Here is a 17,819-nt window from a genome sequence, read left to right on the forward strand (position 1 = left end):
CGCTGTATATGTGTGGGTGGAGAGGAAATTGGGGCGGCGCGGCAGCGGGGCTCTCTCTCTTGGTTTGGTGGTCGTCCGGGCCAACTTTGGTCGTTTCCACCGCCAGACGCCGATGCAATGTGGGCTTAAAAGCTCCCAACGAATCCAGTCACACGTCCAACGTACGGCCCGGCCCAAACCGAAGAGACCTCGGACGCGAAGTCTCTTACATACGATCCCGGTCCCCCAGAATGTGAAGCCGATTCTCATTGTGATCTCAAATTTTCCCATTCAATGAACTAAAAATTATAATAAGATAATAATAGTTATGACTACCAAAGCGAATTCATTTCTATAAAAATGATGGCGTAAGTAATAAAAGGGTAAAGAAATATATCTAAAAATGTTATAACATAATGAAAAGTAAAGAAACCTTTGATATTCCACATAAATATTTAATGTACCTACCTGTATTTAATGTAATTAATTTTAAGTACATTAAATATTTATGCAGAATTACAAGGTTTTCTTAACTTTTAATTATGATGTAGAAGATTCCATAAAGTTACGCCCGAGACAACTAAATATTAGAACACCAACCTAAGGTAACAAAAACAAAAATTCTAGCACTCGATCCCGGTCCCCCAGCATGTGGAGCTGATTCTCAATTTTATCTCAAAATCCCCCATTCAGTGAAGAAAAAAAGATTAGAAACATAAAAGTAAATACCTTTAAAAAAATTATAATATAAAAATATAAGGGCAAAAAAAAGAAATATGACGAATATTCGAACGCCAATGACACCACAAATCATTACTTTGTTAGATTCGCAATTCGTCTTCAGGATTTCTGTATAATGGCCGATGTTGGTCAAAATTTTGTTGCGAGTGGAGAAAATCACCCGGAAACATCAATACAATTATTTGCAATTTTTACTCTTGAATATGCATTTATTAGACTTTCATTCCATTTTTTTACTTAATATGAATACCATGCTGATATAAAATTCAAAATTAAAATTTAATACCTTGAACAATAAGATAAGATATAAATGTCCTTTATTCCTAAATTGTTGAATTATTACTTCAATTACTATAAGAAAAGACGTTTACTCCACCGAGCTACGCCATCCAATATTTTAGATAAAACGGCGCATAAGGTTAAAGTGCTTTGATAAGGCACCGTGCGTGTTTGCAATTATATTTAGGCTAATGAATTTCATTGGTTAACGGAGACTAAAATATGACCTAAGAAGTATTATAGCGTTGGTTCACTGTTTATATTAGGTTTAGGTAAAAGCGATTTTTCTATGTTTTGAATGTATAGTAACGACTGGTTGCAAATGTTAATTTGTATCGATAAAATGGACGGAAAAAGGATGATTTGTACATAAAAACACCATTACCTGGAAGTATTAAGAGGGCGGCAAATTGAAAAAATAATCAAAATAAGTATTCCTTTTTTCAATGATAAAAATTTTCACAAGATATCTTGCGTGTAACTTCATAAAAAGAAAGAGAAAAGGTTTGCACGGAATTGAATGCCTTTCTTACGGGAGTCAGAACGTTAACGCTTATATTGTAAAACAAGCTCAATAGTTGTTGACAGAAAAACTCCTGTCTTAGTGCACGAACACGTTACGCAAGAAATATCTTTAGAAAATTTAATAACTACCTCTGCTCCAGACTCTGCCTTTGGGATTAGCGTGTATTAGTGAAAAAATCAGTCAGTCAGCCAGGAAACGCTGTTTATTATAAGAGATGCTATTCCCTACCCCTTTGTTCCCAATTAACGACTGAGTACAATGAAACAGAGAGTGTTGATTTGGTGAGGTGTAGTTAATATTTTGCACTGTATGAAAACAGGAATAAATGTTTTCTTTAATTTAAGTGCACGAGTTTAACAAAACTACCTATACATGCCTACTATTCTTCTCTTTAAGTGAAAGATATTCTCAAGTTAAGATTGTGGCTGTATCATGTTCTGGTTAACGCTAACCAAACACTATAAAACTGATCCTAAGTATGTTTTACTAAGAGTAAAGTTAATAATGATAAAATACTCAAGAGCTCTGGGAAATCTACGTAAAAGCATGTATGATTACAAATAATTTTCCAACAAGTTCATTTTTACTTCCACAATTCCAAATATGAAATAGACACGAATAATTGTGATCAGCGTAAAAAGCAAGGATAACAAAAACAGCAAAAAATTTAGATCGAAAGCCATATTAAATATTGAAACTTCACTCTTAGGTAATTGAGGAAAAAATATGTCAATCGTTCAAAAGATAGGAACAGAGAATGTTACCATGGATGTGTATAGGTTCGATAAACCTCCAAACACTATGTCAATGTCCCGACATATTAGCGACGGGGTACTCAATGGTTTATATTCATCGTTTGAATCAACTATACTCCGAGTGAGTTGCTCCAGGTATATCGACGTTTCGACCAACGACTAATTCGTCGTCATCAGGATTTCTGTATAATGACAAATGGTGGTCGAAAATCGATTGTATAAATGGAGAAAATCATCTATAATAATCAATGGAATTATTAATAGCTATTTCTCTGGAATATGCTTTTATAAGAGGGTGTTATTCCATTTTGGACTTTCATATGTATTCATAGAAACATTCTTAAAAAATAGCGTTAAAAGTAGAGCTATTATTTTTCAAGCCTTATAAAATGTATCTTTTTTATACAAATTCAGACAGAAATGTTATTAAAGTTAGTACAAGTTGATTAAATTTTGATAATGCCTAAAAATACGTTCCTCTTATTGTTAAAACCGATTAAGTAGCTTCCGACATACCACTCTTCAAGATCGGGTTTACGTAATTTTTGCCAGGATAATAGTGTCCGCCAGTAGAATCCTCTATTTTAATTTGTAATACTTGTGACTTTGCAGTGGGTACTATCCTTTCAGACGGGTCCTAACGTACCAGAGAGGAGGGGGGAAAATGAGCTAGTCCCTTGTCGCTTTAAAAATCCTGCGTCACGGTATAATCTTCATTTCAACATGCCATGGCACTCTCAGTGTTGATCGTATCAGACTTATACTAGACTTAAATGAACATGAAGAAATAAGCTTAACGATTTGTTAAGCCTGAATCACACGATCATTTTTTTTCGTCGCGAAAGCGATCACTATCGCGAACACTGCGCAAAATGATCGTCGCCGGCAATTGTTTTTCGCGATCGCGATGAGGATTCCCATCGCTATTTTTCATCACTCGTCCGGTCGCTTTTTCCGTCGCTAAAACCGTCATTAAAACCCCATATCAGCCAATCGGAACGCATTCCCCTATGGAGCGATTGCAGCGCAACGTTCGACAATTGTGGGAACGACATAAATAAACAAACACGCTATATAATTTCGTGATGTGGGTCCTATGACAACGAGCTATGATATTGGAAATGATGCGAAAAGCGACGGCGGGAGTGACCGTGTGATTCAGAAAAATGTTCACTAGAGCGATTGCTTTTCGCGACGGGAAAAGTGATCTCGATAGTGATCACTTTCGCGACGAAAAAAAATGATCGTGTGATCCAGGCTTTAGGAACATTTTCCTCATTTTTAAGCCCATTAAAAAAATCCATTCGTAAAATCCGTGAATATTTTTGGCGAATTCCTTGAACAATTAAGTAAGATATAAACGTCTTTAATTTCTAAATTACTGAATTTATGACTTTTCTTCTAACAGGACGCATATTATTCCGATTTGATCCAATAAGGAAACGACATATCATTAAGGCGAAGCAAAAACTTCCAGGTCTTCCTTCCCACCAGTTCATTTCCGTGACGACGGTTTCGGGGCTGGAACTTAAATCTGAAGACGTCTGCAGCAACTCCGGTGAAACTGTTTATTTTATCACAAAGATTATTTGACCCTGAGGGCAACCGAAAAACTATATGCACCCACTGCACCACTCCGTGGAAGCCACACTATGAGGCATGTTTATAACTTAACCGCTTTAACGAAGATTAAAAAAGAGGATTTTACAAAGGAGAAAGTCGGCATCTACATATGTTGTCACACATCGCGCATTTAAATGGGTTTTCAAAAGTCGCCACTCGCGTCGCTGACGGACAAACTGATCCGATTTTCACTACGAAATAAGAGAAAATTAGCGGTTTTAACCGAAATTTATATTCATAATGATTTGATCTATCAAATTCATAACTTTTTAATGCTATTCATGGCAATTACAAACATTATGATGCAAAATGTTGAAAAAAAAAGTTGATCACATTGCACTCATCACCGCGCCGCGGACAATTTTGAAAACCAATTATAATGCGACCGAAGTGGCAACAGAGATCAAACTTCTATGGGATGGAATTGGGTATCCTCTATGAAGTCCCCTTGACCACTTTCTTGATCGCCATCTTGAATATTTGACTTCCGGTATAAAATTCGAGTTGCTAACAGGCATATTTATATTCAACGCTTTGTGTAACTTAAGAAAATCTCCTCTAACGTACATCTTGCATGGAAGGCTTTTTTGCATTAATACTCGTTGCCTATTTTAGACTATATCCCGGACTATAGCGGGTGCGTGCTTGATTCATTCAAGATTGATACTGGTTCTTAATAATCTCAAACGTCTATTATTTTATCATTTAAGGAGGTCTTGGCTACGTCCTCTCAATTTGAGTAATGTCACATATTTGGATTGGATACCGTTTCTGAAATAAACCAAGAGCCTTTGTCCAGCTGATCGGTTGAGTCACGCCACGACATTGCATACACGTTCCTCCGAATCATATTTGCATTCCAGTCCGTACTTAGAAAGAGCCCCACTAAACATCCCACCGTTAAATGGTGTCGCTTACCTGACCTGCTCTGTAGGAGACCTCACCCAACGTCCAAAACCTCGTCTGTGAATCGCATATGAAGAGGGAGGGAGGCACATTACGTGCGCTATTTGAGGCCAAAGGGATGAAAGGGACACATACACATAAAGCCCCTTCCCAGGGGTGTCAAAGTAGGGCGAAATCGCGCCGTGACAGAAGCCCACTTCACTGCAGCCCACATAGTGTGACTCAGGTGCATTAGCACTTTATAATGGGCGTTAAAATACCCGTTCGGACGATCGTCCTCGCCCAAGTGAGCCACATGTCGCCGTGCTATCGGCGATATATCGTCCATCCACCGGCGGCATGGGATTTGGGTCGCGGCCAGGGGTCACTTCGTGGTATGGAAGGGTGAGTTTTCCCCCGCGGCCCCTGCTAACTAGTGGCGCTGGTTAGGTTTCTATCACCCGGATCAAACACCAAATGTTGTCGGTCCTCATCCCCTTCCAAAAAATATGCCATTATCGCTGATGGCCGGTAATAAAGTGAAGCTAATGAAATTTTGGTCAAAAATTACTTCTAGCAAAGTTTTCTCTCGTCAGCAATCCTTTTAAAGTAATTTTACTTGTAATGCACTCGTATAAACTCTATGTTTTAGCTACATGTGAATTATCGTCACCGCATGTACAAAGAATTCCTTTCTTTACCAGCTTTACAGTCGATGGTAATATTTGGTGGAATTGTGTGATAGGAAATGGATGAAATTGCGCAATCGTATTGTTGTTACTCGCTCAAATCTCACGTTTAATTAACCCTTTGACTACCAACGGGACATATATGTCCCACAAAGGAGTATTGAGATACCAATGGGGCAAAAGCTTTGGAAAAACCCATATGTTTTTGTCCCAATGGTTGTTTTGGTACCAATTGTTATTTAGGTTGAATTTCCGGCAACAGGTAGCAGCATCTACCTTACTTTAGTGAAATACCTTTTGGTCGTCACCCGTTAGCTCTCCAGTGAACTTACGCTCGTACTGAATATTCTTTATTTTGTAAAGTTATACTTCTCATTTTTATAGTATGCACATATCATAATCATTTGACAGCATTCATTTTACGTGAAGAATTATCAATTTCGCATCCACTGAAATTAGAGTGGCATTTATGAATATATTTTACTGTACAACATGTCATTATGGGAACTCTACATGTCAGTGTGCATCTGTATCTTCAAATCGAGTACCAGTGTGCAACTATATCTTCCTTCCCGACTCCTCTATCCATTTGGTAAGTAAGCTTTCGCTAATATTTGCTGATGTAGCACCTAACCTATGGATAAATTTTCTGTTTTGATTCATGTATTTTCTCTGCACCAGGTTTTACCAGCTAAAGGATCGTGTGGACATCACAAAACGTATTCTTCTCCTGTGATTTCAGCCCATGTTCATTTCATGGTAAATGAAAACCTTATATGATTTATATTGTTTTTATCATCATGAATGTTTTTTTACACAAATTTTAACTCTCTTTCAGATCATTGAATGCTATCCAGTGTTTTTCCTTTGTTGCCCTTTTGACCTATGTCAAAAGTTCAGTGTATGCAGTTCATCTCAACCCGCAAGAGTAAGTAAAGAAGAATATATTGTAATAATTTCACAATATCCAATTTTATAATCAACAGAATTTTTTTATTTTTAGACGTGAAAAATGAGCAATAAAAGGAAATATTCTGAAGCAGAGCTTTGCCAAATACTGGATGAATCTGAAGAAGAATATTTTTCGGACGACTCATCAGATGGGGAATATCAGCCCGAACATGAAAGTAGTACAGAGAGTGATAGTGACTGCTCTGGAGTGAGTCAGGATGCTGAGGACAGTTCGTTAGAAGCTCATGGTGTCAATCTCCTGCACGGGGTGAGTGGCGATGAGGTTCCTTATCCGGCTTCATCTAAAAAAAAGGTTTCTAGTGAAATATGCTGGTCTCCACCGAAGGTATTATTTATTCCTAGACACACTGTGACATTACATCGTAGAACAGCCTCATTATGCAACTTGGATATGTCATCTGACGAAATGGCATACTTTCTAAAAGTGTTTCCTCGAAGTTTGATCATTTTTATCAGCCAGTGTACTAACAAACGTTTGGATATATTACGCAAGAAGAAAAATTTGGTCAATCTCCGTGAAACTGATCCAGGGGAGATATTGTTAGTTCTTGGATGCATGCTCGTGATGAGCTACAATAAAGTTCCAAGCATTTCGGACTATTGGTCGCATAATCCTTCCTTGGGAAATGAGGCAATCAAAGGAGCCATTTCACGAAACAGGTTTCAACTGCTTATATCAAAGCTCTACTTCACAGATCCTGAGCAACCTGCCAGCTCCTCAAAGACATACTATATTGATGAGGTAATATCTTGCCTAAAACATACATTTTCCAAGGCTAGAGATGAAAGCCCCTACCAGAGCATTGACGAATCTATGACGAAATTCAAGGGCAGGTCAGCTCTAAAGCAATATCTTCCCCTCAAGCCTATAAAACGAGGAATAAAAATTTGGGAGCGCTGTGATGCAATGACTGGATATGCATATGATTTGAATGTATACTCTGGCAAGGAATTGGGACAAGACCTACCGGAGAGTTCCACTCTGGGGGAAAGAGTTGTCTTATCTCTAACAAAAACAATCAGAAATCCAGATGTTACTCTTGTTTTTGATAGGTTTTTCACGAGCGTGCATCTACTAAATAGTATTCAATATCCAGCAGTAGGTACTGCTATTAGTACAAGAAAAAATATGCCGAAATTTCAAGGGAAATTGAAAAGAGGGGAATTCGAATTTCTTGCAAATCACCAACGAACAATGGCAGCCCGGTGGCAGGATAGCAAAGAAGTAACTGTTCTCAGTAATTGCCATGATGCAACAGTGAATACAGCAAACCGAAAGCAAAAGGATGGAAGAAAAGTAAAGGTAGACTGTCCAGAATTAATTTGCTTCTATAATAAATACATGGGAGGAGTAGATCTTTCAGACCAGAAGGTGGGCGTGTATGACTTCGATAGGCGATCTAATAAGTGGTGGAAAAAAGTATTTTATAAGGTACTTATGTTAGCAGTGGTAAATTCATGGATTTTGTATATGGACACAACCAAAAAGGATGTAAGGCTATTGCAGTTCATCGTGCCTTTGGCAGAAAAAATGATGGCAATGGGTAAGGAACAAAGCAAAGTAAAACGGAAGCGATGCAGAGGCAGACCATCAAAAATAGCAAAGCTTATGCTGAACGTCGGTGACCACCTTCCCGTTGAGGGAAATACAAGGAGACGGTGCGTGAGATGTGCACAGAACAAAGTAGAAAAGAGAACAAAAACTCTGTGCACAATGTGTCAAGTGCCACTCTGTAGACAATGTTTCACTTCCTATCACACATAGCAATTGTATTCCCGGTTTACTCTGTCTTTTGAAACTTATAAATGTAATTCCCTTTTCAGTGACTACAATATAATTAGAACTGACATTGTCTGCTGAAACTATTGAGCATTTTTGGATATAATGAATATTTGTTTTATGTGTACCAGTATAATTACTTTCAATCATTTCCTCTTATTTGTAACAAAATTGTTATGTTGATATTTGAAAGAGATTTGTGGGAGTATCTTTCAGCTTTGAGTATCAATCTACAAAAAAAACATCAAGATGTATAGCTAATAAATACTTTGAAAACATCATGGTGTTTTTGCTTTTAGAATGGATTGTTACGGGAATATACAGCCAAAAATCTAACGACCATTGGGACGCATGCATCCCACCCTCTAAGACCAGTGGGACACATATGTCCCACCCTGTAAGACCAGTGGGACACATATGTCCCACGCCGTAATACCAGTGGGACACATATGTCCCACCCCTCCATCTCCGCCCCCCCTGATCAAAAGTTCATAATATTGAATGAATATCTTCATTGGAGTAAACAAATCGAAAATATAATGAAAAAGAGCAAGAAATATAAAGGAAAAAAAAAGGTAGTCAAAGGGGCTCAAATATTATTTTTTCAGACAGTTTAAATCGCATTTTTTGGTCCAACCTTAACTATATAATGTTCTTAAAAGTCCAGAGTATTACATAAAATGTCGAAAGGCTGGATACCCAAGAAAAACAGTTTTCATGGTAACGGCCAAGTGTATCCAAAAATAATGTTTGCGTTGCCATAGCTCAGTAACTACGCAGTTGCGACAACATGTTTAGGATCCCCTGAGGATGATCAGCAAGTCGCGGATCGAAACGTCGGGAGACATGGACGACATCAACCGGTGGAAAACCCGAGAAACTTTTCTGCAACTGATACGACGGGAAAACCTAAGATCATACAGTCTTAACATTTCCTCCACCTACCACCCCCTGATGTATAGCAGATTCCCCCTAAAATAACCCATATGCAAGGTGTGATCAAAAAAGACCGGACTGGTTTTATAACTTGTTTATTTCGACGGATACAGCCGAATCGAACTTGTCACCCTCAAAGTACATACCTTGGCTCGCGACACACCTCTGCCAACGTTTCGTCTAGCTCACTAACCCTGCCTGGTAAGCCGCCTTAGGTATCCTCTTCAGGTCCGCCGTACAATTAGTTTTAATAACCGTAATAGATTCGTGCGTAGGTTTCCGCGGCGTTGTTCACGATGACTGCTAATTTTCGGGTTCTCCAGCCGCGTCTGTCGTTTATGGTTGACAACAGTTTCGGAAGCCATCCTGCTTCCGTCTTCAGGTCGAAGGTGAGAAGTTTTCATTTTTTGCCGTCTTATATAGCACTGGCCGATCTCCTCCTATGCGCTGATTGGTCAGAACTCTCTTCCAGACGTTGCTGGTTGGGTAGCCGTTGTCCCTGTTAATATTTTGTGTTTTGTGAATTTCAATTGCTTCCCTGATTTGCCTTGCCTGTTGTCCACCATAAACGACAGACGCGGCTGGAGAACCCGAAAATTAGCAGTAATCAGTAACCGTAATAGAGTTGAATCGGTGTCCTTTCAGGGTTGATTTCAACTATGGAAACAAAGAGAAGTCAAATGGTTCCACTTCTGGAGAGTATGGTGGCTGCGGAATCACGGAAGTTCTGGTGTTGGAGAAAAACTGTCACGATCAGCGTGTAAGCCGGCGCGTTGTCGTGGTGGAAAGGACATAGTGAGGGACGAATTTTGATACGATGCGCGTCATGCCCAAAATGTCTAATAAAATTTTCTGACAGTATCCAAAACTAATGCTCACATCTTCGCATACCTCCCTAACATTTAAACAGTGATTTTCCCACACCAAATCGTTCACCAATTTGGCATGGTTGGGGTCTGTCGATGACGAAGGCCGCTTTCGTGAATCTTCATCTGTCGAGGTTCTGTCCGATTTAAAACGACTGCACCTCTCAAAACACTTGCTTCGACACATGTCTTCATTAACAAAACCTTAATGAATCATTCAAAACGGCTCTGTAGCACTTTTGCCACGTTTGATGCAAAATTTAACGCGAACACGCTGTTCCTTGATTGCTGTCGTTGCACGCGGTAACGAACAGGTTAAGACACGTACCGTTGCTGCTAAGTAATGACTTGACGTAAACAAACGCAATACCTCCCGTTTAAGTCGTCAGATGTGTCGCAAGATGTCGCAATTTGTTTCGTTTCGATCCGTTGAAATGTTTGCGCTGAATAAAATCATTCCGGTATTTTTTCATCACACCTTGTATATCTATTCCTTGCAGGGATTATATCAGCTAATAGCTATCCATTTATCTTCAATATTTATAAGAATTTTCTTCAGGCCCCTTCCTGTCTCTGCTCTGGTTTGCTACGTCATCTGCTAATATCAGCATGCTAATTTTTTACCGTGTATTTTCTCTCATAACGCTTCCTCTTTGATTTCATTGATAGCTTTCTCAATGAAATCACTGCACAATAATAATAGCAAAAAGTTACTGGGCACAGAGCACGTTCTTGTCTCACTAATTTGCTCTCCTTGCTTCTCCGTACCAGGGTCCAAATTTGCTCATGTGCAATATTTTTTTCTGTGGATCTTCAATATCCCAATCCAATACATCAAAAACCCCATTCCCCCTTGCCATCGCCGAGTATCATTTCACGGAAAATGAGACTGGGATAATGGGCTACACCCGGTGTGACCTACACCGCCAATGTGCTTGAGTCACTAGTCGGAGGCTTTCCTTGTTTTTAATGAATGAATTCTTTCACTATACCACGAATATTACAATAGAGGATCCTCAAGTCGGCCGCATTATGAGTTGTCGCCCGCCGCGCATTTAAATTGGTTTACAGAAGTCACCACTCGCGTCGCTGACGGATAAATTGATCCGAGTGCCACCGAGAAATAAGGTATAGTACTTGGGTATTTAACCGAAGTACATTTACATACTCGCGGCTGAGCTTTAAGCCACCGAGTGCGTCCACCGGGTTGCGGATGGTGGGTCAACCTCTAGATATAGAGGTTGGCTGCGATATAAGCAAGTTTACTTGTCGAATAAGCAGTCGTGGACAAAAAGCGGCGGTTATCCGAGGTGGTATGGGTCTATCCCTGGGTGAGATAGGCCATCTAAATGATACACTTAAGCCTGTGAAGATACCGTGACTTGGCGATGAGACGCCGCCAACAATTATGCCTCACATCACCCGGAGGAGAGGGCAGCAGCTCTTCTTCATGTGAGTGAAGGTGGAGATCATAATGGTCAGTACAGCGACACTCATTGCACTTCAGGCGTGGTAACATTTACTTTAACGGCTGTAGTACTGCGATGTGGAAGGCAAGGGGAAACCACCACATTATTATCCAGAGGAGGCGCAGCTACTCCAACTTTAAACATTAAGCAGAAGAAGGGACAACTTAGTTGGCCACATTTTGAGGCACGATGGTCTGATGAAGACAATCGTTGAAGGACAAGTGGAAGGGAAAAAGGGCAAAGAACGGCCCCGAATGAGTTATATCGGACAGGTTATAAAGGATGTAAAAGAGAATAAATATGTAGCTATGAAGAGATTAGCGGATAGGAGAGAGAAATGGAGAGCTGCGTCAAACCAATCTTAGGATTGTTGACTAATGATGATGATGATGACATTTACATAATGATGTGATCTATGAAATTCATAACTTTTTACAGCTATTTCACAAACAATTACAAACATTTTACTGGAAGAAAGTGGATCGCATAGAACTCATCGCCGCCCTGCGGACATTTTTGAAAACCGATTTAAAGGCGACCGAAGTGGCAACCGAAATCAGCCTTCCTTGGAATGGAATTGGGCCTTCTTCATGGATCCCCCTCGCGAAATACCTTTTGGTCGCCGAGACCTTGGTGTGGCAAAATTCTCCTTGGGGATGAGACTATTGGTTTTGCACTCCAAGGACTTCAGTTCGAGTTTCCGGAGGATCCGCAGATTCAATGAATTTTTAAAAAATGCGCACAATCCTTTTCCGGCGCAAACCGAATGTAAATTTGGTGTAGTAATCACGAATGTGCACAATGGCAATCTTTTCATTGATTTAGTTTAACACGTTGAAATTTTAAATACTCACAGAACTTGAAAAACTATCTAACAGAAAGAAATAGGGTTATTATCTCAACCTAATTTTGTTAAAAAGAGGAAACATCCTCGATGAAACAAAACTTACCTTATTCAAATGATAACCGCAGACTAGCCAGCGGTGTCTTTTCGCAGAGGACGGAGTTACCCGAAAGTGCGGTGAAAGTAAGAAAAATCTATTGGTGAAAAATGATACCGCTGTTGCTCCATAAAACATCGCCTTTTTAATCCAGAAAAACTCCGCTGAGGAAGAATATATCTTGGTAGATCAAATGGTGGAACACATGGTGCAAATTCGGAATTTTCGGGCTTTGCATCCTGGTCAAGGTAAATTATTTTTCGTCTAAGCAATTTTCGCACAATGAAACTCCAATAATTAATCACACAAATATCACAAACGTAAAATATAAATACTGGTAACGGTATTCCAGTCGAATCCTATAATGACCTCCATAAATCTTTAAATAAATAAATGACAAATTGACGTACAGATCCGGTAATCCTATCAGATCATTTCTTTTCTATCGAGGAGTCGGCCAAAAACCTGAGCCTTGAAAAATCCAAAATTCTGATCAAATTCTAGGACTTCATTCGGTTAGACATGGTATAATCCTTTTCAAATAATATGTGACTGGCCCAGTCGTGCAAGTTCGGAATTTTTCGAGCGGCATCGTGGTAGGACGGCGGACCTACGGCACAAGGGATGTGGAATGTGGGATGTGGTAGAGAGAGAGGCGGCGTTGCCATGTTTTCTCAAAAGACTATGTCACTAAATAATGGGAACCAAAGACTGTCAAAAACCCTCTCACTTGGCAGCACAGCTAACTTGGCTACTCAGGAAGCGTACACCACGGAGGTTTAAAAAAGACTACATTTCCAGGAGGCTAGGCTCCGTCTATCTCATTTTGGTCGCTTTTCAAAAATTCATGTGCTATCCGTCCTCAATCGTCAAAAACCTTGGGCCTCCACCTCAGTCATTAAGGTATTTTAAATGAACTCAAGTCACCCTTGCTTTTCATTTTAAATAGTTGATCATAGGAAACGGAAATATGTCTCACCTCACCGACTATCTCTACTATTAGTACGAGCGAAAATCCTTAATCTTCTCCTAATATGGTTATCAGTCACTGGTCAACAATTTGAAGGAAATCATTGTCATATAAAGCGTTTTGATGACATTTTCGTGATGATAATCCACTTGAACAGCGTAGTTCAATCGTTTCATTCTGTCAGATAAGATAACATGAGTGGTTTCTGAATTTCGAAATGCAGTTTCCTGATAATGGTTAATTCACTCATTTTTATCTCTTTTCCGTGGTAATGGAGCGGAGACGCTAAGCCGCTTGGATTTTCCATTTCATCGTCTTATTTCAAATCTATCCAGTATTAAGTGGCATGGTAAGATTTTGGGGGGGCTCGGGGGCAGTACTACCCAGACGCTTAAAATATAGATACGTTTTTTAATACGGTTATGATTACGTTAGTTTTGTTTTGTATATTACGGAGCCTTAATCATTTCATTTCATATTAATAACATTCATATGAAAATACAGGGAATATTTCGAATAGTAAGTGTTGTATGTTTTTTTAATCTAAATATAAGAAGACCATTTGCTTGTCAAGCCCTTGCCCCCCTGCCCCCAGAAAAAATACTGGATCTGGCCTTGTAAAGTGGTATCTCTCTCTAGTGAAAATGGATGGACTATTAAATATATATCTTATTATCCGATGGAGTATCTATTAGAATAGTTAAAATAGCTAAGGGCAGTTCGCCGGCATTAGCCTCTTCCTAACGGATATCAGCAAGATGACTACGGTTTAAAAATCCAACTTATCCGAAAATTTGACCTCATTTATTTCATAAAAATCTCCTAATTCTCTATCTCTGCATTTATAATGATACATGAGGGCCATAAGTTTCGATATAGATTTCGAAACAGACTATTTTTACAAAATACCCTCGAAACTTCAATACGGTGATTGATTTCGTTTATCGTTAACAAGGAGTTTCGCCATGTTACCCATGCCTATATTATGTATACATTTAATTATTTCCTTGAATTTCGAAGATTTGAAATGGATGTGCTTCGCCAAAAAACTCCTATTGTTCATTTTTCTTTACCAGTGAGAGGATCTTGCTGTCTCATAATTGTCTCCTTCGCATATCTTCAAAATCCATTTACTTAGGTACACGAAGATGCGCGCCAAACCGTGGAGTGCCGAATCGAAATTCCTCTTCGGAACACATAACGAGAGAAGAGTTGCCACAAATTTCAATTGGAATTCTTCGAAAGGAACAGCGTCGACATTTATAATATTTTAAACGTTATTTACGACGGGCATAAAACTGATATAACTGCCGGGGCGAGTTGTGTGAGAGCACTTATCTGTATGAACTCGCCACAGATTGAGTGATTCTTCGGATTAAACGCGAGAATTCCATTTGGGGACGAGATGACGCGATAAATTTCGCCGTAATCAAAACTCGTAAATCAGTGCCCACCTCAGAGAGTGCAATAAAAAAATCTTGTCGCGATGGACTCTTCTGGAAGAGAAGAGTCATTTTTTTATGGCCCGACTCCTCTCCACGCTTGGCCGAAAAAAATCATTACCGTAATTCATCGACTTTAATAATTTCCACCATTTAATTTTGAAAGTGCTCTTTCATTTTTTTATCCTCATTCTGCGGTTAATGGTTTTAAATATCCAATCACTGAATACACCACTTATTAGTCTGCTGTTAAGCGTACCAAAATAACTCGATTAATACTTTATATTAGAATAATAACCTAGCTATTTTCTATGCTAATATTATTACAGCTTAGATACGTGTGTATCCAGTGCATGATTTTGTTCCATCTAAATGGGTCATCAAGTAATTATGATTTATCCATATTTTACGGGTATCGATAGCCATTAATTTACCAAGTATTTATATCTAGTGTGATGTTTGCTGAAAAAATCATTATTGCTTTTTGATATTTCAGGCTTGATTGCAAGTGAACATCCATAAAGTTGGGAGGGAACAAACTTTGTGAAAATTAATAGCCGATGTAAGCAGGTAATTCGGCTTTTGGTTTATTTTTCTATAAGCATTCATTCATTCTATAGCAGCGTGGTGATACTGAGGCCTCGATTCCCTAATAATATCAAGGAGGTGAATTTACGAAATCTACACTTGACACTTCACCTCGGTCATCTTCGTCAGCAGTCATCAATCCGAAAATTGTTTCGACATAGCTCTACAGCCATTTCCCCTTTTACATGAGCACGCTAATCTTTTAGCTCCCACATAATTAACATAGTTTTCATCTGCTCTACGCCTAATCTTCATCACCTACTTAGGCAACTCTTCTGGAGCCTTACCCCATCTCTCTACCCTACTACCTGTCCTTCAACGATAATTTTCATCAGACCATCCTGTCTCATGACATGGCTTTCACCCCGGTCACAGCACATTTATTTGAAATAATTTTCTCTTTTAGTATAAATTCTCTTGTTAATGATACAATAGTTTTTCCATACATGACACATTAAACTTCTTTTTCTGAGTGTCAAATTTCAATTAAATTTCCGGCCGGTTGGTATAACAAATGGAACATCCCCACCTCCAGTCCTGGAAATTTCGAATGACGTTAAAAGTATTTCATTGCACGAGAATGATTTGTGATGATAAACTATCACCCATGTCAAATGCTTTGTTATTTGTGTCATATGCCATATTTTTTCGGCCGTAGAATTCCTTTTCATTTTACGTAATAACTGTCTAGTCTTAAAACACAGATGGTTATAAAATTAAATACGCTGGGGATGAATCATGAGAATCCCAGGCTAACTTCATCAATTCAATTAACTTAAAATATCTGAACGCATTCATCAAAATGTATTTATTACATTAGGGAAATTCCTATTCAAAGAATGTTAATTTAATCAAATTTATCTTGAGGGGATTAAAAAAATCAGTTACTGTTTCTAGATTTTTCTGAAATCCGGATAATATTGTGGGCTGAACAACATCCTACAGTCTCGCCATAAATTCCATATTAAAAATATTTGAGATTTTTAACATTATTAACGTTTGTTATTAATGGAGGTTATGTTTCACTATTTATTTTTAGCATTAATGAATACCAAGAGAGACATTTTATTAGGAAAATGGTTCTTTGACGAAAAGATAATTTGAGGAAGTTAATTAAGTGCGTAGAGACCGTAAAATACACTCTATAAAATCCAAATCAATACAGGGATAACGCTTCGAAATCATCGTTGCTGCCTTTATCATCACATTATCATGACATCAAGGCGAGAAATACTTAGATTCAACAAACATGAGTCTCGGACATAATTAATTTTCTATGAGTGAAAAAGATCTTTTAAAAATTTCAATATTTCCTTTAGCATTCATCCTTTTAGTGGCAAACTCTGCTATTTGCGCTTTATTAAGTAATGAAGAGCACACTACACTTATACAATTTGTGGCGTGTTCCCATTTGGGAATATGCCTGAAAACGAATTTAAACATTTTTGTTCGGGTTTCCTTTCATAATATCCCTTAGTTGTAAAATAAAAAAAGGATATGCATAAAAAATATTAAAAAATCAGTTAATAAGTTAGTTCGGTCTTTAAAGGGTTTATCAACAATCCTAAGATTGTTTTGATGCAGCTCTCCATTCCTCTCTCCTATCCGTTAGTCTTTTTATGGCAACGTTTTCTTCTCTTCTACATCCTTTATAACCTGTCCTATGTAACTCATTCGGGGCCGTACCCTGCCCTTCTTCCCTTCAACCTGTCCTTCTACGATTTTTTTCATCAGGCCATCATGTCTCATAATCAGTGGCGGATACATATGGGGGGCGCAACCCCCCCCCCCTTGCTGGGCCGTCTTCATTACCGGACATTGCAGAACCACAACTGTAACTTTTTTACATCATAAGATGGCATTGTCTCTTATATGTGTGTAATCAGTTTAAACAAAACTTTCTAAATTTTTGCATGCAACTTGATTATTTTTCATTACGGTAATAATATAGGTACAGGATGGAGGTTTTCGGGGTTAGCACCGCGTAGATTGGTCTCTGCAGACAACAGTTTCGCCGGCATTGCGGCAGGCTTCTTCAGGTCAATGAAGTGGAGATCCGAGGTATCGCCCGTCTCTTATACACCCCGTCGGAGGCCGGTGTCTTCTCATTGGTTGGTTCATGGGGCTCAGTTGGCTTCTCATCGGTCTGCCCCTCTTGGTGTTGTCTTGTCTCTCTGGGTTTCTTTCTGAGGACTCTTTTCCATGTGTTTGAAACGGATACCAGCAGTTGTCTGCAGAGACCAATCTACGCGGTGCTAACCCCGAAAACCTCCACCCTGAATCTTCGCCACACAGCGAAAGCCTACACAAGGACAATAATATAGGTAGCTCAAAATACCTTTTGCGCCCCACCCCCCTAAAGTGTTTTCAGTATCCGT

General features: G+C 38.9%; 1 protein-coding gene across 1 annotated transcript; it reads left to right on the forward strand.

Moving 5' to 3' along the window:
* The first annotated feature begins 6,126 nt into the window (after window positions 1-6,126).
* Window positions 6,127-9,961, forward strand: LOC124164406 (piggyBac transposable element-derived protein 4-like). Its single transcript, XM_046541730.1, has 3 exons — window positions 6,127-6,236; window positions 6,316-8,108; window positions 9,811-9,961. The coding sequence occupies exons 2-3, from the start codon at window positions 6,490-6,492 to the stop codon at window positions 9,959-9,961; spliced, it is 1,770 nt and encodes a 589-aa protein (XP_046397686.1). The 5' UTR covers window positions 6,127-6,236; window positions 6,316-6,489.
* Window positions 9,962-17,819: the final 7,858 nt, after the last annotated feature.

Source organism: Ischnura elegans, chromosome 8 (assembly GCF_921293095.1).
Source record: "Ischnura elegans chromosome 8, ioIscEleg1.1, whole genome shotgun sequence".
Lineage (NCBI taxonomy): Eukaryota > Metazoa > Arthropoda > Insecta > Odonata > Coenagrionidae > Ischnura > Ischnura elegans.